General features: G+C 41.7%; 3 protein-coding genes across 17 annotated transcripts in view; 1 reads left to right on the top strand and 2 right to left on the bottom strand.

The window, feature by feature from the left end:
* The first annotated feature begins 662 nt into the window (after positions 1 to 662).
* Positions 663 to 2,316, top strand: LOC309709130 (uncharacterized protein). Its single transcript, XM_082537582.1, has 2 exons — positions 663 to 949; positions 1,042 to 2,316. The coding sequence occupies exons 1-2, from the start codon at positions 867 to 869 to the stop codon at positions 1,679 to 1,681; spliced, it is 723 nt and encodes a 240-aa protein (XP_082393708.1). The 5' UTR covers positions 663 to 866; the 3' UTR covers positions 1,682 to 2,316.
* Positions 1,909 to 15,953, bottom strand: zfp91 (ZFP91 zinc finger protein, atypical E3 ubiquitin ligase). Of its 3 annotated transcripts, none has more exons than XM_082537580.1 (13): positions 14,207 to 15,953; positions 10,143 to 10,603; positions 9,783 to 9,820; positions 9,473 to 9,589; positions 9,080 to 9,119; positions 8,116 to 8,226; positions 7,933 to 8,025; positions 7,658 to 7,843; positions 6,364 to 6,414; positions 6,179 to 6,257; positions 5,990 to 6,104; positions 3,926 to 4,025; positions 1,909 to 3,836 (listed from the first exon to the last, which is right to left on the bottom strand). In XM_082537580.1, the coding sequence occupies exons 2-13, from the start codon at positions 10,538 to 10,540 to the stop codon at positions 2,840 to 2,842; spliced, it is 2,325 nt and encodes a 774-aa protein (XP_082393706.1). In that variant the 5' UTR covers positions 10,541 to 10,603; positions 14,207 to 15,953; the 3' UTR covers positions 1,909 to 2,839. The 3 variants fall into 3 exon arrangements, with proteins under 3 accessions (XP_082393706.1, XP_082393705.1, XP_082393707.1); XM_082537579.1 differs by lacking the exon at positions 14,207 to 15,953 and adding an exon at positions 10,824 to 12,924; XM_082537581.1 differs by lacking the exon at positions 14,207 to 15,953 and having other exon boundaries at positions 7,933 to 8,022; positions 10,143 to 12,924.
* Positions 15,954 to 16,779: 826 nt separating this feature from the next.
* Positions 16,780 to 22,726, bottom strand: part of rbm47 (RNA binding motif protein 47) — a 49,252-nt gene continuing 43,305 nt past the window's right edge. For all 13 annotated transcript variants that reach the window (XM_082537354.1, XM_082537366.1, XM_082537355.1 and 10 more), the window contains 2 exons: positions 21,772 to 21,980; positions 16,780 to 19,723 (listed from right to left, as the gene is read on the bottom strand). In XM_082537354.1, the coding sequence (XP_082393480.1) occupies positions 19,472 to 19,723; positions 21,772 to 21,980 (461 nt within the window). In that variant the 3' untranslated portion in view covers positions 16,780 to 19,471. The remainder of the gene's footprint in view (positions 19,724 to 21,771; positions 21,981 to 22,726) is intronic.

The following is a 22,726-nucleotide window of genomic DNA, read 5'->3' as shown; positions in this document are numbered from 1 at the left end:
AGGAATGTAACTACAGTTATTATTCTCCACAAGAAAATGAAATGAAAATGGACAGTCAAGTGGATTTTTAACTACTAAAAAGAAAATGATAACCAAATTATTTATACAGCACATTTAATGCAAGTAGTCAACAATGAACACTGAATGATAAACAATAAAAAGCGTATATACACTTTAAAAACGGAACTAAGAGAGAATTACAAAATAAGATAACCACTCTAACGTGATTAAAAAAAGGATACATTTTAGAATGATTTTAGGTGATTTGTGACAGTGCAAGGGAAGGTTTACAAGATGGTAGTGATACTTGCTATGATGTATGATTTCGAGACGGAGGCACTGACAAAAAGACAGGAGGCAGAGGTGAAGAGAGACAGCAGTTAGAAGATAAAGTTATAGAGCAAAGTCTGAAGTGGTTTGGACATGTGCAGAGGAGGGATAGTACATTGGACAAATGGTGCTGAAGATGGACCTAGCAGGCAAAGGAAAAGAAGATAATCCACAAAGGGCTGGTGTAATAGAGGAGCATGCCAGAAACAGAGTGACATGAAAGCAGATGATCCGCTGTGACGACCCCCAAAGAGAGCAGCTGGAAGAAGAAAAAGAAGCAGCTTATCTGTGTTGGTCAACTGTCATTTGTGGGTTAGTGGCGTCACAGTTGCAGTACCACTCCTGTCCTGCAGGTGGCAGTGCAGTCTAAACGGGAACGCTGAGCGACGGCTAATGACAGCAGCTAACCTTACAGCAATTTCCCTTGTTTTGTTTATTAAAGAAGGAAAATGGACAACTCTCTTGCCTCTTATATTCACAGGTACACCGTTATCGCTTTTTAATCGGGAGGCAGAGCTCTAACTCCGGTTACAGGTATGAACTCTCTGGTTGGATACGGAGTGTCCTCCGACTCCGACAGCGATGGCGCTGCAGAGGATGTAAACAGTGGCAAAGCTGGGTGAGTAAAAATAAAAATGTATCGCAAACACCACTCGGCTAGCCTGGAATAATAATAACTTCTCTTCGTTCTGTTATTGTGTCGTTTTGAAGCTGTGGGAAAACTTGTGAAGAGGAAGCGCCTTTTAAAAAGACCCGCAACTTTTTGCTGGAGTCTGGTTCCGCTTCCAGTGAATCGGAGGCAGAGGACGAGGATCCAGAGCCCTCACCACCACCTACGTCGGCAGCCCGCCCTTCCAAACTGCCTACTCCTTCACTGGACTCCATCACCTCTAAAAAACTGCCCTCTCCAGCGCTAAATGCGTCATCTGACAGCAGCGTGTTTGCCAACCCATTTAAGGCTCAAGCAGACCAGAAGCTCAGCGCCCTGCAGAAGCACGTCCCCCTCACCATGCAGGCCAAACCCTCCCAGATAGGAGGTAAAAGGATATGCATGTCCTACAGGAAAGATGGAAGGTGCAGGTTTGGGATCAAATGTAAATTTGCTCATGACAGTGACCTCCAGAAGCCAGTCATCTCCACTGACTGTCATCCACCTGAGAGTGAAGAGACACCAGAAACTGGAGGCGGTTCATCTGGCGGAAGGTCCCAGAGGGAAACAAAGGAGGAAGAGCCAGAAGGGCAGCATGTGAAGAAGAAGAGGGTCGGACTGAGTGACAGCTTGATTCCTCCTAAAAGAGCTATGAAGCAATATACGATGCAAAGGAACAGAGAGCGAGCCAATATGTCCTGACTCACTTCTAGTTACATTACGTCTTCCAGACACTTTGATTCAATACTACTTATATCCCACATACAGAGTAGGAGCCTGCCTAATAAAATTTAAACACTCTGATGCAAAGAGTTGGGGTTTGAACCACCAACCACACTGCTAATGGCTCTAACAACTGGACTGCTGCTCCTGTTGAAAAGAGGAAACTGGAGGGCTTTCAGAGCACATTCAATAAAAAACACTTTGGATAAATGTTAAGATGTTTATTTACAACTTTTAAGTGGACTGTTTGCTCTAACACAAATCTAATGTGAGAGATCAGAGAGATGCCGCTGACACATAAAGTTTCTACATAGCTTTGCTTATCAAATTACATTAAACAAATCTTATTGACAAATCAGTGCTTGCTGTTATTTGATAGGCTTACATTTGAGTCGCAGTGTTCAAGGGTACATTTCAGCTCCTAAAAGTCTTGTAGAGTTAAACTATAGGGGTTATCATTTCCTTCAAAGCTGCACTAATGTCATTAAAAAAAGAGACAAAATCTGGAATATGCACAATCTGTAAATTTTGGTGTCTTTTCCAAGTTTTGAAATGTCTTTTTTTGTAGATTTAGCTGATTTCTAACCTTGTTAAATAAAAAGTGTCACAGGAAAGCTGGACAATAAATGAGTGTTTCCACACACACACACACACACACACACACTGAGGGAGTTTATAACTTTCTCATGTGTTTCATGATATAAATTAAACCGATGTAGGAACTTTGATGCTGCACATTACACATTAGATGTGCTGTATATTACTAAGAGGTATGCTATGTTATTGCATAATAGCAACAGCTGTGCAACAAGACCTCATCAATATACACACACACACACACACACACACACACACACACACACACACACACACACACACACACACACACACACACACACACACACACTCATAAGTGGCTAGTTACAGGACTGTTAGGTACAAAGGCAACAACATACACATACAAACGCATATCTTTCCCTGATACGAAGTCTAAAAATCTACCAAATGTGACGATGAGTGAGCATTACATAATATACCAGTGAGCCTACATTTACCTCAAACGTGGTGAAACAGTATGACAGGTCACTGGTAACATAAACTGCCTCTAGATTACGTTCTGTTGGCATCCTTTTTGTTTTACATGAGGGTCTGCTGCATGTGTCTCCCAGTGCCATCAGCTAGGACCTCCCCCTGCCCGGCCTGCTCCCAGATTACACCATCCTCCCCCACCACTTCTGTCTGCTGAAGAGAGGTGGCTGAGGGAGAGGAGGAAGAGAGCACTGGATTGTCCAACATAAAGCTGTCCCCGCTGGTGGAGACGGGAACCTGGCTCTGGGTTTGCGAAGTGGACATTAGAGGAGGGCTCGGGGATGCTGTCTGCAGAGGCTGGAGCTGCTGAGAGGCTGCTAGAATGGGGATCTGCTGGATGTGGGTCTGGGACTGGCTGACAGGCTGGAAGGTCATCTGCAGGATTTGTGTCTGGCCCTGGCTCTGCTGCTGGGAAGTGTATGACTGAAGAGGCTGGAGCTGCGGTTGATGCTGGGTCACCACTGAGTTGGAATGGAGGGTCAGCTGTTGGATTTGGGGCTGCTGGGGCTGCTGGGCAGTCTGCACAAACTGGACGGGCATCTGAAGCTGGAGCTGGGTCTGCTGCTGGTTCTCGGCCGGTGATGGGGGGTCGATAGGGGACAGAGCAATTGTCACAGGCACCTGCATGGTGTGGAGGCTCTGATCTTGTCCCAGCAAAACCACCTGGTGACTCACCTGCTGGGTCACATGACCCATCTGGGAGACCTGAGGCACATGCTGCCCATCCTGGCCCAGCTGGTCCACCTGGCCATCTTGCCCAACTTGGTTCGCATCCAAGCCAGTGACCTCTGCTTGCGCAGGATTTCCCGGGAGCTCCAAGAGAGAGGCAGGGGTTGTGATGAGAGCGCCGGCATTTGCTGCCAGCGCCTCAGCAATTAGCACCTCCGGGTGGCTCTTGGCCTTGTGTGCCACCACGCAGTCCTTCTTCTCAAACTTCTTTCCACAAATAGAGCAGGAGAACTGATAGGTAGCATCAGCATCGTGCTTCTTCATGTGCCAGTTGAGAGATGCCTTCTGGCGACAAGTGAAGCCACAGATCTCACACCTATTCACACCAGGAAGCAAGAAATTTAATGAACCACTGAGCTGAAAATAAACTGAGAAAACAAAACGTGTGAACAGAGAAGTACTGACTGTAGGGGCTTTTCTCCAGTGTGTATCATGCGGTGCACGGCCAGATTGTGGGAACTCTTGAAGGCGCGAGCACAAAACTCACAGATGTAGTCCCTCTGGTCTAGTTCCCAAAAAAAGACTCAATTACAGATGGATTATCCATGTAATTTCATTGATTAGAACTAAAAATAAGCACAGAAACTAATGCATTGTTTTATACCATCATGAGCAGACGTTTACATGCACTCATCATGGACATGAATATTCTGGTAATTTGAGCTTTTTAATGATTTTTCCTTGAACTGTTCTTTTTCCAGGGTGGAATGATTGTACAGCACACATCTTTAATTACTTTAAAAAAACAAGACTTGGGTGCACAAGTTTGAATTTATTTTGGATTTTCTCAAATTCACACAGGGTCAAATATATACATACACCCTGACTAACATTTTGTTAAATGTCCCTTAACAAGTTAAACACATTTGGTAGCCACCAACAAGCCTAATAGCTGGTTATTTGATATATTTCTTAGAAGAATTAGCAGAGGTCATTTAAATAGCTGGTTTCCTGGTACAGACCCAGTTTAGTCCACAAATATTTGGGTTAAAGTTGGGGCTTAGAGAAGACCATTCCAGAAGCTTAATGTTAGCCTGCTTTATCGATCCCAAAACCAGTTTTGATGTGGGTTTCACATCATTGTCCTGTTGGAACACCCAACTGTGTCCAAGTTTCATCTGTTTAGCTGATGACTTAAAGTGGAAGAATGTGGCAGTAGTCCTCCTTCATTATTACATCCACTTTGTGCAACGTACCAGTACCACTGACAGCAAAACAGCCACAGAGCATGCTGCTACCACCACCATGCTTGACAGTTGGTACAGTATTCTCAGGTTTCAAAGCCTCAACTTCACTCCTCCAAATGTCTAACTATAAAACATTTCTCCTGAAGCCATTTGGCTTGCCCATGTAGGCAGCTGCAAATTTCAGCCACATTTCAAGGTGTCAAATTTGGAGCAGGGGCTGCTTCTTTTCTTGGTCAGCGGCACCCTCTTGCCAGCATAAAAAGTATATCTGTTGTACTCAATTAGAATAACCAATGAAACGATAATAGGCCTTGGACTTGTCAAGTTGAAATACACTGTAGAACCTTCAGCAACACTTATTAAAAGATTTGAGTGTTGTGATGGCATCAGCCACACAGGGGTAAATTAGTCCATTTTTCACTCGATTAGTTTTCTTTGCAGTTTTCTTCATTAATATAATTCATTAATCATTTGGTTAAACCTAACACTGGTATTATGAGGCGCGCACATAGTAACATTGTGTGGTTTTTCTAAAATGTTTTGTTATATTAATTATGTTTCTCTTTCTTTGAGTTACCTGGGTTTGGGCGGTGGCTGTTTCCTGTCTGGGCAAAAGGCGTGGCTGAGGACTCTGGGGACAAAATGCCTGCTCAGCAGGACCAACCATGGGCTTACCAGGAGCAGGGGTGTTTTAGGTTTAGTTAGGTTATTCTGTGCTTAGTTAATATGAGTGTGTGTTTTTGTTTCCCCCCCCTATTGTGTTCAAATGGTTTGGCCAAATCATTATAAAAGCTACCCTCATGTGTCTTTGTAATTAGGTCAGTTTGTGAGTCAAGTTGTGTCTCACTTTGTTTTGTTTAAGTTTCTGGAAATTACTTTTTGTAGAGTTATATTTAGTTGACCTGTTTTATGGGCCTGCTAAGTATGGTTTTGAATTTTGTTAATTTTGGACTTTTTGAGGGTTAAAATAAAGAAAACCCTTTTTGAAGATTTTTTTTGCCTGTGTCCTCTTTGCTTTGGCTGCTTGGTCCCTCACAGTGTATGCTTATATTTGAGCCTGTTTTTTAACCTGTGTGGATCAAAGAAAATCCAAAATAAAGTCAAACTTTCGCAGTCAGTTTTTGTTTTTTTAAAGTCATTAAAGTTGTATGCTGTACAATCACTCCACCCTGGAAAAAAATAGAAAAAATTTCAAAGAAATCATCAAAAGCCCAAAATTATAATGACACCCGTGCCCATGATAAGTGGATGTAAACCTCTGAAAACAAATGTACATGCGTACCTGTGTGGTGCTTTGCATGACGCAGCAGCTGCTTCTGTAGGCGGAAAAGCCTCCCACAAGAAGGATGAGGACAAACATACTTCTTCTTGAGTAAGTGCTGGTACTTTATATGGTGCTGGAGTTTAAAGCAAAGAACAGATTAGTTACTGCTGCTTTGTGTTTGTGTGTGTGCGTGTGTGTGCGGCAAACCTGTAAGTAGCGAGGATGAGCCAGCACTGTCCCACATCCTTCCATTTCGCAGCGCACATACTGAACTGGGGGCTTCTTCCTGTGTGAGCGAAGCCAGTTACTATCTTATACTTAACCACCTATGTCTATACAAAGTTCATGACTGATTTCAGATAACGAAGCACCAACACAGACATCAACTTCACCTTCTCTTTGGCAGCCGTGGGGTTTTGTCGTCTTTTTTCCGCCGACCTCTCCTAACACAGCCAAGACAAAAAAATGTAAAAAATGACATAATTGTGTATACCGGGAAATCAAAGCCATGCTCTGCTATATGTGAACACAAAGCCATTGTGAAGTGAGGTACGTTTAAATAAGCACATGTTAAATTTAGAAGGAGGAGCAGCTGGTTAGTATTTTAAAACAGGCAGACTGAATGACTCCGTGTCTTATTGATGACATTTCCAATCACATATGTTTTCGTTCTATATTGAGTACACAATGCAGCTGCACTTACAAAGCATGTATTGTTTGCTGATGCAGTATGCATACAAATGGACCACACTACTTGAAAATCACTGCACTTTGTATTTTGACCCTTGTCATCACTCAGGCTGTAGTGCAACAAAGCAAACAAAAAAACAAAGTCTGAAATTTTTAAATGGTTGCATCAGTACTGAAAGCATTTGACTATGCTTTCTTGTGCACTGCGCCAAGCACTGTGGGTCAAAAGGGCTTGAGAAGCATGTTTACCCTTCTTTCAGAATGTAAACAAATGCTCTCCCTGTGTGCTAAGTCATTACTTTTTGCCTACTCTCTGCCATAGTTTGTTTTGATCCTGTCTCTCTATACTCCCCCTCCTCAGTAGCAGCAGATGGCTGCCTCTGCCTGAGCCTGGTTCTGCTGGAAGTTTCCTTCTGTTAAATGGGAGTTTTTTCTTCCCAGTGTTGCCAAGTGCTTGCTCATAGGAATTTGCCTGATCTGATTGTTGGGGGTTTCTCTCCAATATTGTCACTGGTATTGTTGGCATACCATATTTCTACACTATGTACCTAATCCTTTTTCTGGGATACTAAATGCTGCAGCTTGCCTTAGTCCAGACCTTTGAATCCATCCACTTGAATGAGTTTACAGATTCATCTAGCATCAGATCAATGAACACTGCAGGAGGACTTAAAAAAAAATAAAAAAATAGCGACTACTGCTAATGTCAAGCGGTGCTCCATGATGGCGATATTCTATGAGGCGAGCGCTCCTTTGTTTTTTGCACCCAAAATCCAAAACTCCTCCAATGACAAACAGATGAGCATGTCTGGCAAAACCAGTATGTTGCCATGGCTACACATTAGCATTAACTTAAAACAGTGTTGGGTTTAATTGGATAAATTGGACTTCAGTGATTGGTTAACAAAAGCTGATTAGGAATGGAGGATGTGTAGATGCGTTTGCAGTTCTGTCTGGTTTCAGCTCATGGCACTCACAGTCTGGTACTGCACTTACTTCCTGGGTCCATCCGGATCTTCCACTACTTCCTCTTCAAGCTTTACTTCCTCCTGCATGCTCTCTACATTGTCTGAACCTTCCACTTTTATCTCAGCAACCTCCTTCTCTTTCTTCAGTGGTTTCTCCTTTTCTTTCTTCTCCTTGGGTCTAGGAGGAACTCTGCGCTTTGGTTTAGGAGCATCCCTAAAAAATAAAACAGGAGAAAAAAATTCCAATCAAAAAACAGTAATTACATATGAACAACCCAATCCCTCTCATACAAAACCACAAACCTTTCAACCTTCGGGTCGTAGCTTTGATCATTTAAGTCGTCTCTAAAGGGAACATCTTCCTCGCTGCTAAGGACCTCTTCTTCTTCTACACTGCTGAAAGCGAAACAATAAATTGCAAACTGTTTTTTTTTTTTCTAAAAACGTTCTGCACTGGGTCAAATGATGCATTTGACATAAGCGCACCTCTGACTCTGTGGCTGGTAGTTGAGATTGTCTGGGTCATCCTGAAAAGAAGGATCTTCATCATCCAAGCCTGGTTCAGCAGCGCCGGTGTTTTCCTCCTCTTTCTTTTCACTGTAATTAAAAACACAGACCAAACTCTCCTTAGTTACACATTTGACTCTTTTTTTTTTTACATACATTTTAAACTGAGGGAACAAACCCAGAGTCAAGCTGAGTAAATACGGTGTGTCAGGCTGATTTCTTCTGTTGCTGCTTTTATACTTAGCCTCAGACTGCAAATGTACCAGTAGCAAAACAACATAATCATTAGAAAAACATATTTTCCTACATAAAGAACCTGAGATCATGTGCACAACGAGATACGAGCAATAAATGTGACTTTTTAAAAACTCAGATACAAACGCTATTCTACACAGTAATTCATGACCCATGGAAAGCTAATTCGCCCTTTCAACCTGTTCTCTGTGGAAGTCCCTTTCTGATGACTTGCACACCTGCACTGAGAGCTGGACCCATTCAACCTCAGTTTAATTCTGGAGGAAGAGGACAAAGTAACAGGGAGCAAGATGTGGTGTGGTCACAGTTTGGCTTCTTTATTCTCTCTCTGACAGGACAAGGAGTTACAGTGCAACTATAATTTGACAATATGACCCCAGGTGGTCACTTCAAAGTGCACAGCCTCCCAAATGTTCAAAGGTTGCCCCTTCACTGCAGGCTCTTCCTCTGAAGACCGTCATTTGGTTCGGAGCCAGACACTCCGCTTAGTGATTTTCCTTGATATGAAAGACAGTTCAGCTTGTCACTGAATTTCACAGTTTACTCTCTGCTCAAGTTTTAAGCCCACAATTAAGTGGCCAGAACAGGACTTCCAGGGAGCAAGAAGGCAGTATTAGGAGGAAGTGGCCAAAATTAAGCCATTAAAGCCTGCAAGAATCACATCGTGGGTCACCAAAAGTATACTTACATTTCATACTTGTCTTTATCATCTACAGCTCCTTCCACAGCTGCATGACAGAGAGAGACACCAAAAGCGCTTTCAGCCACTAGGAACGTCATACAAACAACATTTATAAAACAGTAATTTAACTGCAAAAAATAAAAAAATAAAAAAATTGCATTCTAGATCAATTATTTGGAAGCATTATAATGAGCCAGAAACGACAGAATCCAGATGTTTCCCCCCACAAGGAATCAATAACCAGAGATACATGTTCCCAGATGTTTTTGCAAGTTCTATACAAAACAAACAGCGATTGCCCAGATGTTTTTGGTTCTTGTGTGTCTGCATGATTTGGTCTCCGAGTTAAAAAGGCCCCCACGCTAAAGCAGAGCAGCTCACTGTCAACAGGTTGCTCACCAGCTGGATTCTCCATTCCAGGTTCAGTCTTACACATGGGCTTGGCAGAGCTGTGGACAGCCCTGCCAGATGGGGTCTTGGCATGAGTCTGGGCTGAGGGGCGTCTGGAGGGAAGGGCTGGAGTGAGAGAGAGCAGTAGCATGCAGTGAGAGTGTAGAAAAGTGTCATAAAGTGTGACACGGGCCTGACATTAGTGAACACATCAGCGCTATCTGAATCAAAGACATAACTACAGGTAAATAGCATGTGCTTATACTTAAATGTAAAGTGAACAAGGAGGATATAAAGCGGCTTTTATGCAGTTGATTACCTTGGGCATCTGTGGCAGGTTTCTTGGCGTCCTCTTGTCTGCAGAAAGAAGGAAAAACATTGACTTGACGCATTTTCCTGCACAGCACCACAACATCAACATGTTTAACAAGATAATGCATTTCTGTGTTGTAGCACTTTGTAAAATATAGCCCCCTTTAAAATCAGGTAAGTTTTACTCCACCCTTCCCATACAGACAGCAGAAAGGGGACGAGCCACGATGAAGGCGTGCTTTTGACAGGAACCGACTTCACCGACACAATGTGCAAGTAAGGCGGGCTCCTTATAATCAAATGTGGTGGCCAAGTTGAAATAGGGATACTCGTTAAAGAAACAAACAAAGAAAAAACAAAAACGTACTCTGTGCCTTGAAGGCTGTATCCCTCAGCCGAACCTGCAGTATCTGAATTTTTCTTCCGCCTGGAGTTGGAAACTTTCCTCCGCTTGGTCGCACCGGCGTCCGAGCTAGGTTCGTCCTCGTCGTCGTCGCTGCTTTTGGTGTCTTTCAGCCAGGCTGGTACTGCCCTCGTTGACCTATCTCTTAAAACCCGTCCCGAAGTCTGCGGGCTCGACGTACCGCCGTTAACGTCCGCTACAGAAGCGGTGACGCCAGACCTAGGGCGGCCCGCTCCCCGGTCCCTCAGCGCCCTCCGTGGCGTACCAGCTGTACTGGTGCCCGGGGTCTCTTCTGCGGCCTTGTCCTCCGTCGGATCTTCACCTTTATTTACATTCCCGGTTCGGTCACCGGCTGGTTCCATCACCGTGAGGACACTTAGGACCACCTCAGATTCCACTTAAAGTCAGGCAGGTTTACTTGCAAACTGAGGAAAAACGGACCACATCTGCTTTAAAGCCGTTTTGATTGCAGGCGGCCTTTATCCAACAGTAGTGCATTTTCAGTTGGTTTCGTCGCAAATTAAATACATATATATATTGATTAGAAACTACAAAGTTTTCTTAATTATCTATTCAGCAATAAACCAATATAATTTTAAAGAAGCAGACACTATTTTCTTCTTCTTAAAGCTATAGTAAACCTACTTATTCGCCCGGGCCTTGAGCACAACCATTTTGTGCGCTTTGTTGCGTCTCCTTTAAGCCAAATATAAACCGAGGCTACGTTCAAGAGCGGCAGCGCTTTTCAGCAGCTGCCACAACCATCTGGATGGGCTTAACCGCCCGTTACAGATCAACTGAGCGTAACTGCTGTGTTTACAAATCTGCGAAAGCAGCCGCAGCAGCCGCGCGACAGCAGCGTGAGGACGTAGGCTGCCACTGCATCCTGGGAACTGTAGTAAAAAGAAAATAAACGCAGTTTGGATGCTATTTAAGTGTGCTCCTTTTTTTTTTGACGCGATTTTTATCGGTTTTGGCTTAAATATTGACATAAGTATAAGACATAATTAATTTGAAACGACACATACTATAAAATTAATAGAAAATTGGCATAATATTTATTCCCGTCCTTCCACCTAAAATGACAATACAATTTGAAATAGGCCTAGCCTGGGGTATTTTGTGTAACATTCTCAATTAAGTAATAAATTGCCTGTTTGAGCTAAATTATTACAATTTATTTATATTTGTGTATAATGTTTCTTTGTTTTCTTCATTGCTAATGTCCACAATAATCTGCGTTAATAATAACTAAAGCTAACATGGCTGCCACTGAAAACCTGCACTGACTGGTCTGAACAGAAAATGATGGAGAGCAGTTACCACCAGATGGCAACATCATAACACACAAGCTTGACTTTCTTTTGCCTTTATCTACAACGATAAAGCAGGTGACGCTGTCATGTGCTTGCTAAAGTGGTGTGCTGGAGATATTATTATTGGGAAATAATAAGTCACTTAAACTTTTATTGATACACTAGCCTTGAATGCAAGCTACAGTGTGGGGCTGGAGCTGGTGGGAAAACTGTATTTCTTTTCAGTACCAAATCAATAATTTGGTACACTAAAAGTGTCATTATTTATTAAACTGGTGCAGGAAGCTGCTACTGCATGTATTATTAATGCCAGTGTAAAGTCATGATAAAGACTGCAAAGGTTTGTAAATGGCAGTCATAGTAATTAAAATAAGATTGTCTTAAATTTAGGTAATGTAACTTTAGACAAACTATAAAACATAGCATATTACACTGCGAGTGAACAGTGCACCCTTAGCGCTTACAGAGAAATTAAAAGGATAAGTAGCAGCCAAGTGCTACTAATCAAATTCACTGTACTGACTGATCATCAGCAAGTGTGAGCACCATCATTAAAGCAGAGGTTTTGGCAGTTTGCTGGTCTGGAGCATTAAGGTGTGTGTCATCATAATGCCACAACCCTCACAAGAGTTAAGTGCCTCGGTTAGCATGTTAAATGTTAAAGTTCATGATGTTACAATTACAAAAAGACTAAACAAGTAGCCCTTTTTTAAGTGCCGCCAGAAGAAAGCCTCTTCACTCTAAAAAGTACATGGCAGCAAAGCTTATGTTTGCAAAGTTGCATCTGAACAAACATCTAATACCAGCTGTCAAGCACGGCGGTGGAGGGGTGATGATTTGGGTTTCTTACAGCCACAGGACCTGGGACCTGCACTCCGAAGTGACATGAAGAGTGTGGTGCTGGCAGCAAAGCAGCTGATTTTACAAAGAAATTACACTATTGAAAAATATAAAGAGGTTAAACATAATACAGACAGCAATGAATACAGCAGTGTGTGAGCAAACACTGCAGCATGATGTAGTTTTAAAAATGTGCTCCTTAAGTGATTTGGTCATTAAGAGTGTTAATAAAGTTCAGCCTTTATGAAGTCTGGAATTAAAGCTGGTGAAAAGTTAACATACATTAATATCACAACTGATTGACAACAATCAAGTATTTTATTGAGTTAATGTTTAAAATACAGTTAAATTTTGTATTCTTTCAGCTGCAGCCTCAGGCGTTTTTAAGAGTGGGAATAAATATAAAATTATAATTCAATCAAAGGCTTTGTCTACATGCAAGTTTGATACAGTGTTAGCAAGTACAACTAGGCGTCCGGCTTAAGGATCATATATTAATGCTTCCAGAACAATAAAACTGTTGTAAAACTGTTTGCAGCCTACAGAAAAAAAGAATAAAGTTGTGTCTAAGAATCTCCATATTATATTACTGAAGTTTGTAAGGGAAAGGCAAAGACATTAGACACTATTAAAAAAGTTTAAATGATGACACAGTGTAAGATATCGTGTTTTTGTTTGAGGTTGTAATCATCTAATTTTAAGACTTGCTAAAAACCAAATGATTAATTTCTATGTCCTGATAGTAAACCTTATATTGTTTTTCAGATGATATGCTGTGTGTCACTGGAAAGAAAGAAATAAGTGAATTAGGTTCACATTGATCTATACTTATCGGAATTATTTTTAAGGAAATGTGGGTTATTTTAAAATGCTGGGTTTGAGATAGTATTTTGGATAGAGTTCAATGAGTTTTGACTGCTGTTTGGGATTAAGGTGAGCGGTTTGTGTTGTTTATGTGTAAATTGTTTATTTGAGTTGTGCAGATCTCTGTGGTAGAGCTGTAATACCATCTGGTGGGTCTGGAGCCTGTTTTTGTGACAGCTTACATTTTAGAAGTCAAACTTCCTTTTTAGGATGTAAAAGTGTTTCCTCTCCAAGACTCAGTGATAGATATATATAGTTTTCTGTTTTGTTAATTTAGTGGTAGAGCATTAAAAAGCTCTTACTTTTATCACATCTTTAAAATGGCCTCTAATTGTGGTTAGTTAATAAATGATTCAAGTTAATATCCTTGGAGTAAAATAAATACAAAATAGTGCAACTTCAACTTGTTGGGCATTGATCGTTATGGTGTTGATGTAATGGTGTTGAAGACGTTAGTCAAAAGTGAAAATGATCCAAATTAGGGCTGCCACGATTAGTCGACTAGTCACGATTACGTCGACTATCAAAATCGTCGACGACTGATTTAATAGTCGACGGCTCGTTTGAAGCTTAGATCACAAAAGACGCAGGAATAAGTAGTAGAATTTAAGATTGTAATAACGGACTGAAACAGAAGATGGTAGCACTGCATGTACAAGAATGCCAGCTGCCGTTAAACCCCAAAGAAGAAGTAGCTCTGTCCAGTGTTGCCAACTTAGCGTCTTTGTAACTCTCAACAAGCAGCGGGTGCTGTAACGCAGTCAGTTCTTCTTTTACTCTTTTACTCTTATGCTGTTTTGTGGATCACAAGGTTTAAAACTACTTATAAACATACACACACAAAGTAACTCCACCAGAGTGCCTATTTCGGGTCACTTTTGCCGGTCCAAGCCCGGGTAAAGGAGCAGGGTTGGAATTGTGACATTAAAAAAAACAATAATTGCTAAAAGAAATTTATTTTGTAGTTCTAAATAAACTCTAAATGCATTTAGGACGTTTTTTACTCACTTTATGTCTCTTCCATGATGTTATTTCTCTCTCCAACAACATAGGTTACAATTACATTAGCATGACCAATTATGCTAATTGGTGATGACGTCATTTAGCGACTTCTAGCGACTTTTAGGACAACCAATAGCGATTTTCCTTACTGAGGAGTTGGCAACACTGGCTCTGTCCCAGAATTCATAGCGCAGCCCAGCTCAGTTTCCAACAATGGCGGCAGCTAGTTAGTTTTAATATTACTCTTATTATTCTTTCTGGGTCATAAAACAAACGTTTAACATATTTTCAGGCGAGAATGTAGCTGTGTAAACCTCAAATATCTGCTCAGTTTATCAAGACCACATATTTTCAAAAGCGCTCCGACGTTTTCGGAGACATCTGTTACCCACCAGCTCGATAACTAGCCGGGGGCAAGGCTCACTAGAGCCGTGAGAACACCGGACTCCCGGCAAATCGTTTTCAAACCCACCACCGTCTTTCGCTACTCAGGTTAAACATATATAAGTCACTTAGATAACTTAAAAATGTTAATGTTTGGCTTTTTTTTAGTATTTTATTTGTTCCTGAGTAAATCGGTTTGGCTGAGATTAAAGTTATAGTTTTTACACAGCTGAATAAATGTCAAGCAGACAACTGATTATCAGAAGTGTGAGATGCTCGAGAATATACTCCGGTGTCCTGTTATATTTTAGATAGCAAGGAGTTTATTAAACTTCACCGAAACAATCTGCAAATTTCATTAAAATTTAATAAACTAGCATCTTGTCCTTATTTTTAGTTAGCACAGACCTTAAACACTTAAAGCTTAAACACTAATGATAGTTATATAAGAGCAGATGCAGGCTGGTGCAATAAGCTGTACTTTTACGTCCAAATGGATGCACGATCTGATAATCGGTGACTAGTCGACTATCAAAATAATCGTTTGTGGCAGCCCTAATCCAAATACAACTGAAACGCTGCAGTGGGACCTTAAGAGAGCTGTGAATGTGAATGCCCTCAAACCTCAGTGAACTGAAGCAACACTTGTCATGCAAATCAGTTCAGTTTTGTTTATACAGCGCCAAATCTAAACAGCAGGTGCTTCAAGGCGCTTTATAATGTAAGGTAAAGATCCTACAATAATAGAGATAAAACTCAAATATAATCAAATAACCCCCTTTAAGCAATCACTAGGAGACTGTGGGAGGGAAAAACTCCCCTTTAACAGGAAGAAACCTCCAGCAGAACCAGGCTCAGGGAGGTGCAGCCATCTGCTGCGCCCGGTTGGGGGAAGACGGGGCAGAAAACACACTCCTTTAACTTATTGCTGCTAAACGTGGTTCTGAATTGCTCAGGATTTTCTACGAGTCTGTTGTGGCCAGTGCGATCCTCTATGCTGTTGCATGCTGGGGGAGCAGGCTGAGGGTAGCAGATGCCAACAGACTCGATAAACTGATTTGTAAGGCCAGTAATGTTGTGGGGATGGAACTGGACTCCCTCAAGGTGATGTCGGACAGGCGGATGTTGTCCAAGATAAAGACAATGTTGGATAACACCTCCCACCCACTCCATGACATGCTGGTCAGTCACAGGAGCACGTTCAGTGAAAGACAGAGTACCGAAAAGCACCACTGAACGACACAGGAAATCATTCCTGCCTGTGGCTATCTCCCTGTACAACTCATCCACTTAACACACTGTTTACTGCAACAGCTACACCCTTTTTGCACATGTTCTTTTTCAGCTATTTATTAATAAGTGACTTTTATGTATATATATATATGCCTGTATCAATAAAGTATTCTGATTCTGAATCATGGGGTCTACTTCTGCTTCTGCATTTTAGCTCAGTTTGTTGTCAAATAAACAATGACACACTGTAATATGTCAAGTGCTGTTTGTATTTACTTAATTTTAAGATCTGATGAAAAAAATCTGACAAAGGCTTCATTCACTGTTTTTACTGTCTCCATGATCTGCCTGACATTAAGCATTTCTTCACTCTGCTTTTTCTTGGTTACTTTAACAGATATGAGCTAAAATAAACCCTCTTTAGCAGTGTTAAATAAATGTGTAAATCCTCTCCAGTGAGAAGTTGTGCTTGTGTGCGTAACAGCAGCTGGTGAGAGTTCACAGGCCATGTTCATGTGTCCAGAGCGTGATCTTGCTTGAAATGGATTCACTGCTGGCGTTGCTGCCGTCCGACACAGGCCCGATACTCAGGCGTTTTTACACTTTATTCAATTTTAGTAGTTAAACATGTGACCATTTGGCTGAAATCTGAGCCTGCTGAAAAAAAACTTACCTTTTCCTGAGCATACTGTACCACACCACGTGATCTAAATCCTCCTGCTGGGGTACAGCGTGTTTCTAGATTAAAGTTGAGGTGCCACAGAGGAGTTTATGAAACACTGTGCTCCTCCTGTGACATTGCTTAATAATAGTTGATGTATGAGGTCAGACATGGGTTTCCATTCACAGAAGTCGGCGCTGAAGTCCCCTTTTCAGCACTTGCAACCTTTGCCAACTTTAATCCAAGGCTAATGTTTAACAAAGAAAACCAAGTAGACAAAACGATGGACGGCAAGAGTGCATCCTTTCAAAAATGCTTTATTTATCTACTATATCACTATAAATATACCAATGCTGAACAAGGAAACGGGGCCTTCTGATAGAAAAGAGTCTGCATAGGTCTACAAAGGGCACATGTTGGCAATAAAGGCACACACTACGAAGAGTTAAAGATGCTAAACCCGAACATCTAAGTTAAACCAGGCACGCGCAGCTCCATACTGACACAGGAAGATCGTCCTGCTGCCGCTGCTGCATTGTGGGTGAAATGCAGGTGATGGAAAGTAAAGCAGGTGCTGTGAGTGGAAGGGAGAATGCAGTTTTCTGTTGTTAAAACCACGTGAAATTTTGGTGAAGGTTAAATCATTGCCCCATCCACCCATCATTAGATCTTTTAATTATTTAGCCAAAAAAAGTTGCAACACATTGAGCCGGAGGTGCCAATGGGTCGTAACGCCTCGGCGGGCCAGGTTTAACCTTTGATATCGATAACGGGGAGAACTTGGCGTTCCCACTCTAAACACCGCGTCCAGTTCCAAATAGCAAACACAACGTTACACCTAACAAAAGCACAATAACCTCCAATGTTTAACAAACTATTGGACACTTTGGGGGAAAAAAAGAATCTACTTTTGTTAGTCTGACTTTTATACCTAAACAAGGTGTAAATAAAGAAAACAAATAGGTTTTACAATATATTATGCCTTTTCTTCTCACTTCATAAACAACACACGTAATGCATATATTAAATATATCCCGACTTATTGTCATCGTACAAGATCATAATAAGAGCCGTTAACAGCAGTTTGTTTTCTACATTAAATCCAGTTTCAAAGGAGAGAGAGAAGCAGTAAAATGCAGAATACAGAGTGAGATTACACAACTATGGACTAGTTAAGCAGTCTTTTCACTCACACTCTTGGGCCTAAACTTAAAAGCCAGGGAGCCCTCATATTAGCAAATAAAATACCATCGAATGCGGTGAAGGAGAATAATAATAATACAAAAGAAAAAAGAGCTGGTTTACAAATAAAAGGACACTCAAATGTTTGGCATTTTTCATAAAGGATGGCTCTTGTGGAGTGTGACTTCATGATCAGCAGCTGTTTGAATTCGAGTGTTACAATACTTGCATATTCCAGTGGGATGTATTGCTCCCAGTTATTCCCAGTCCACAAGTACACTTGTGTAGATGCACTGCAGAGTTTTCAAAGCGCCCGCTGAGCATTGAGGAGCTGCAGGCTTTATATGAGAAGAAGCACAAACTTTGCTCCAGTTCACACGTTTGATATCTCTTCATCTGAAAGTGGCAACTTCTCGCCTTTTATAAATACATTTACGTGCACCTCGGAAGAGGATGGAGGCAACCTTGGCACATCTGGCTACAAAAGCTGAAACCTCAATACAGTAATACCACAAATCTGCATCATGGGATATACAAATTCTTCTTTGTGCCAAAACACGCGGGCTTGGTTTTCTTACAAAAAGGCACAGTGAAAAGCAGGCAGTTGCATAAACAGCGTGTAGGTGTAAGGCACTGTAGTCAGGAGTCTTTCTAAAGTCCTCAGACTGAAGTGGATGTTAAGGTTTTTGGTCAGCACTGGCAAAAAGTACGAGCTGTTCAAGTGATAGAGTGCTCCAGTCCAGATAGAAAAATGTCTCTCATTTCTGTCCGTAGTTGTTCACAATTAAAAACATCAGAAAAAAACATACATAACTGAGTAAGAACAAAAAACAGCTAACATCTATTCAGTCTTAATCCCCTATTACCGCCGTTTCTTTAAATGTGGAACATTTTCCATGTCAGCTGAACATCATTCAAAAAGCTTTCCAGTTTTCTTTCTTAATTATTTGTTCCCAACAGGAATCTGTCAAAATAACAAATATTTAGCAGGCAACATTTCTTCAAAGAAAACCAACAAATGTGTTTCAATGTATCAAAGAGGAGATAGAGAAACAACCTTGCAAAGCAAAAAAAAAGAGCAAAAATGAGCTAATTATAGGTAAATAAATGCAACCTAGAAAACCTAGAACCTTCATGTAAAACAACCAAAAACACAATAAAAACTACAATAACCAAAAAGTACCAAACAGGCGTGTTCAAAGCATTCAACCAGCATGGACGGACAGCATCACCTACAGCATGTAAAATTGGCTAAAATACTATATAATGATGGGGGGGAAAAAAGGCATTAGTATATCTGAAGACAGCAGTCTTCAGCGGTATTTATCAGTAGTTCCTGTTGTAGTTTTTCTTCCTTACGATTAACTCGTCTCTCTTTTTTATTGTTACTCTGAAAATAGTTTCAAATCTAGAACAAATACCACGGCAACATGGAAAGAGAGAGCGACAAAGAATAGACACCTTAAATATATATCTTCTCTTCATAAATACTTGAACGTACCTTCGGTGTTCCCGTGGTGGGATTCGGAGAGAAACAAAAAAGGCAGAGGGGTGTTATTGGGAGTTGTCGTTTGTTACATTTGTTACATTATTCAGTAGAAAACAGTGATGCTGCCTAATTAGAAACACTATGTTCACCTTGGGTTGAGGACATACCGAGGCCGATAGGAGACGTCAGGCTGTTTGTCACTGTGTGTGCTTTTAATATTTGCTACAAATTCCTTTCGAGCTCAAGTTTGAGATGTTTCTACGTGATGGGACAGACAATGCTGAGATGTAGTTCAGTCACAGGCAGGATCTGAGCCTCTTAATCAGTATGTCTGGTAGACATCATGGATGGGCAGCTGGAAGGCTGTGGCGGGGAAGGCCTGGGGCACCGCGTAGCCGGCGTAACCTCCGTATGCTGCAGCCGCCACGGCTGCGTTTTTCTGCAGAGCTGCCAGAGCTGCTGTGTTGGCAGTGTAGTTTGTGATGGGGACATACCCAGGTCCATACAGACCACCAGCTGCTGGGATGCGCTGTACGTTGTGGGCCACGGCATAGACTGGAGTGATTGGACGGCCCTGCGTAGGGAAAGAAAGTGAATTAGAAAAAGGAGATTTTTAAAGCGTGCCCACAATGCCTGTATTTAATTTACATAAGAAGGGTGGCCATAGCTTCCTTTTACATAGAATTTAAGCCAGTGTGACTTAAACCTGAATTCCTTCTATTGACCAGAAGGGGGAAGCAACTCTGCACAAAGAAATGCAAAAGTTTATGGAAACATGACCCCAATACTCACTTGATCCATGACCTCAGTAAACACTTTGCTGATAGGTTTATGGTCTTAATGACTACTTTCAAGTCTTACTGAATGCAGCATGATGTTTATTTTGTTAAGTATGGTCCCCATTAGAGCCGTAAAGAATAATAAAGCACAGTTTTGTTTTGTTTTTTTTGGGGGGGGGGGGCTTATGTAGCAATGGGGCAGGCTGCTACAGAATGAGTGCGGACCATCTCTTTCTCAGTCAGACCAGCCCATCCCTAATCACAACTGGTTTCAAAACAGCCAGATAGAGCCGTAAAAATCTCAAGTCACGGCTTCACAGTCGCTAAGTTAATCTTTTCTTTAAGGTCTGAATCACACATGGGCTAAGTATGGGCCCTGGGCTTCAACCTGGGCCCCAGCGTCCTTAAAGGGAAACTAAAGACTCCCCAGCCTCCTGTCAATAAATGAAATAAAAGCATTGCTATTGGTGCTTAACGTGAATGATTATAATAAGTCTCTACTGCACCTTCCCTCTACAGCTCCACAGGATAATAGCTCACACATCTGGATGCCCAGTGAAAGATCTCCAGTTCGATTCCAGGGAGAGACATAAATCCTTTTGGGGTTGCAATAGAGGGCATCCGTTATAACAATCTGTCTAACACAGTGTGTTTTGGCAGGTGAGGGAACCTTGAGACGTGGTTATAGAGGTGCAGCGTGGGGAAAAGAACTCCTTAAGAAATAATCCACATAATAACTTGCTTTGCAAGGCTGCGATCAGCTGACCTGTGCTGCTACTCTATTGTTCACTGCTCTTTGTGGATTTGGCCAGCCAAATTCAGCAAGATATAATGAGATGTTTCATGAGCTGTATGGTTCATTTTCAAACCCCCAGACACCATAAAATGAGTAAAAAGAGAGTGAATCTAGTCAGCATCATCACGTTAAGTATCAGTTGATGTGTGATGTAACTTAACGTCACAAAACTGCAAACTCACCAGTTTAGCCTGAACTAACGTCTACCAACCAGCTCAGTAGACCTAAAGTATTTTCATGCAAAGTTTGAATAAGGGAATTTGTATACTTCAAGTATGAGTTCAGATCATGCATCGGTCTCAAAAATGATTGAAAAACTTTGGAAAATAATCTCTCATCGTCTTTCTTACATCTTTCTCCGTTTCCCAGTCCTGCACATTAACGTTTGCTTCTCTTCCTCTCTCTCTCTTAGCTCACACACACATTTAGGAACAAACTGTGCAGAAACAGCTGTTCTGTTCTGAGATATTTGTCAAGCTGCTTGAAAAGTTGACCATGAAGTTACCCTCCTATTTAAAAAAACATCACTCAGTTTATGCTTGCGCTTCTTTTGTAGTGGTATGCAGGTGCTGAATTACAGCCACTGCAACTTTACATGGTAAATGGCCTGTATTTGTATAGCACTTTACTAGTCCCTAAGGACCCCAAAGCGCTTTACACATCCAGTCATCCACCCATTCACACACTGGTGATGGCAAGCTACATTGTAGCCACAGCCAGCCGGGGCTCGAACCGGCAACCTTCCGATTACAAGGCGACCTCTCAACTCTTGAGCCACGATCGCCCCTGCCATCTGCACCATGAACGCATCACAGGGATGAGAAGAAAAAAAAGGATATGATGAGGGTGTAAGTGGGCTGTTGGATGTCATAGCTTTCTTATTACTGAGAAAGTATATCCGTAGTGTTACCAGGAGCAACGGCAGCCACACAAATCTAAAAAATTGAATTAATATAACCGTAATATGCACTGACCTGCCAATCCCACTAAATTGCTCATTATCTGAATGTCATTCCGACTCCCTTTGACCCCGTGAATAATACCCACCTGGAAGGGTGGAGGGGTAGAGACCGCAGGTAGGACGGTGGCAGCAGCAGCAGCAGTAGCAGCAGCAGCAGCGGGGGAGTGTTCGGGGTGCTGCATGGCCAGAGGGTTGATAAGATGCTCCACTGTGTGCACCTTCCCCTCCTCCATCAGCTTGGCTGCAGGAGTGGCGCTGAACACTGGGTACTGCCCACCCAGAGTCTGTAATGCCACTGCACATAGAGAGACACACAAATGAGAGCTTGGATAACAGACTGGAGACAACAGAGCATCATCCAAATATTAACACTACTCAGGAAATAACAGATAAGCGCACACATGCATCCAATCATTTATAGAGATAAAACACTACAGAGGCGAAGAGAGAACAGCACAAACAGGGTGAAGGGTTCAATTTCAGCAAGAAGTGGAAATAAATAAGTTACACAAATTGGCGTTGTGGTGTGATTCAGCTTATGATGGTGCTCAGCTGGGGATTAACCCTAGCACTTCAACACACACACACACACACAGAGCAAACACAACATCAGTCATTGTTTCAGATCCACAAAAGTCTTTTCAATCCTGTGATTCCACACAGACCGGCACCGACACTGAGCTGCAGATTGAGGTCAAATCCTTAAACAAGGAAACATCAGTAACGTCGACTCTACTGAACGGATCTCTGATCACCAAACACACGACACTGACACACACATGCAGTAAATGGTTAGTAAGGTTTAATCAATATGTTGATAAAACAATTAGGCTTAGTAGCTTTAGTCGAAGAATTTGAAGGCTGAAGAATAATTCCAGTGTTTTAAATTTTCCATATCAACATCTTTAAAAAAAAAAATCACTTCAGTTTCTATCTTTCATTCTTGAAAAAAGAAACGTACAGGATTTAGATGATCCACCAACATTAAAATAAACTCAGTTTCATTCCCCCTGCCTGCTTTCAGGAAATAAGGCAGAATGA

Source organism: Aulonocara stuartgranti (assembly GCF_965226115.1).
Source record: "Aulonocara stuartgranti genome assembly, chromosome: 6".
NCBI classification, from domain to species: domain Eukaryota; kingdom Metazoa; phylum Chordata; class Actinopteri; order Cichliformes; family Cichlidae; genus Aulonocara; species Aulonocara stuartgranti.
The sequence above is the reverse complement of the archived record's forward strand: the minus strand, read 5'-3'. Positions and strand labels throughout refer to the sequence as shown.

Coding starts and splice junctions, on each gene's coding strand:
- LOC309709130 (XM_082537582.1), top strand. CDS start 867: ATGAACTCTCTGGTTGGATACGGAGTGTCCTCCGACTCCGACAGCGAT. Junction 950..1,041: donor GTAAACAGTGGCAAAGCTGG/GTGAGTAAAAAT, acceptor GTCGTTTTGAAG/CTGTGGGAAAACTTGTGAAG.
- zfp91 (XM_082537580.1), bottom strand. CDS start 10,540: ATGGAACCAGCCGGTGACCGAACCGGGAATGTAAATAAAGGTGAAGAT. Junction 7,844..7,932: donor TACGACCCGAAGGTTGAAAG/GTTTGTGGTTTT, acceptor TTTATTTTTTAG/GGATGCTCCTAAACCAAAGC. Junction 4,026..5,989: donor TCATGCAAAGCACCACACAG/GTACGCATGTAC, acceptor TTTGGGAACTAG/ACCAGAGGGACTACATCTGT.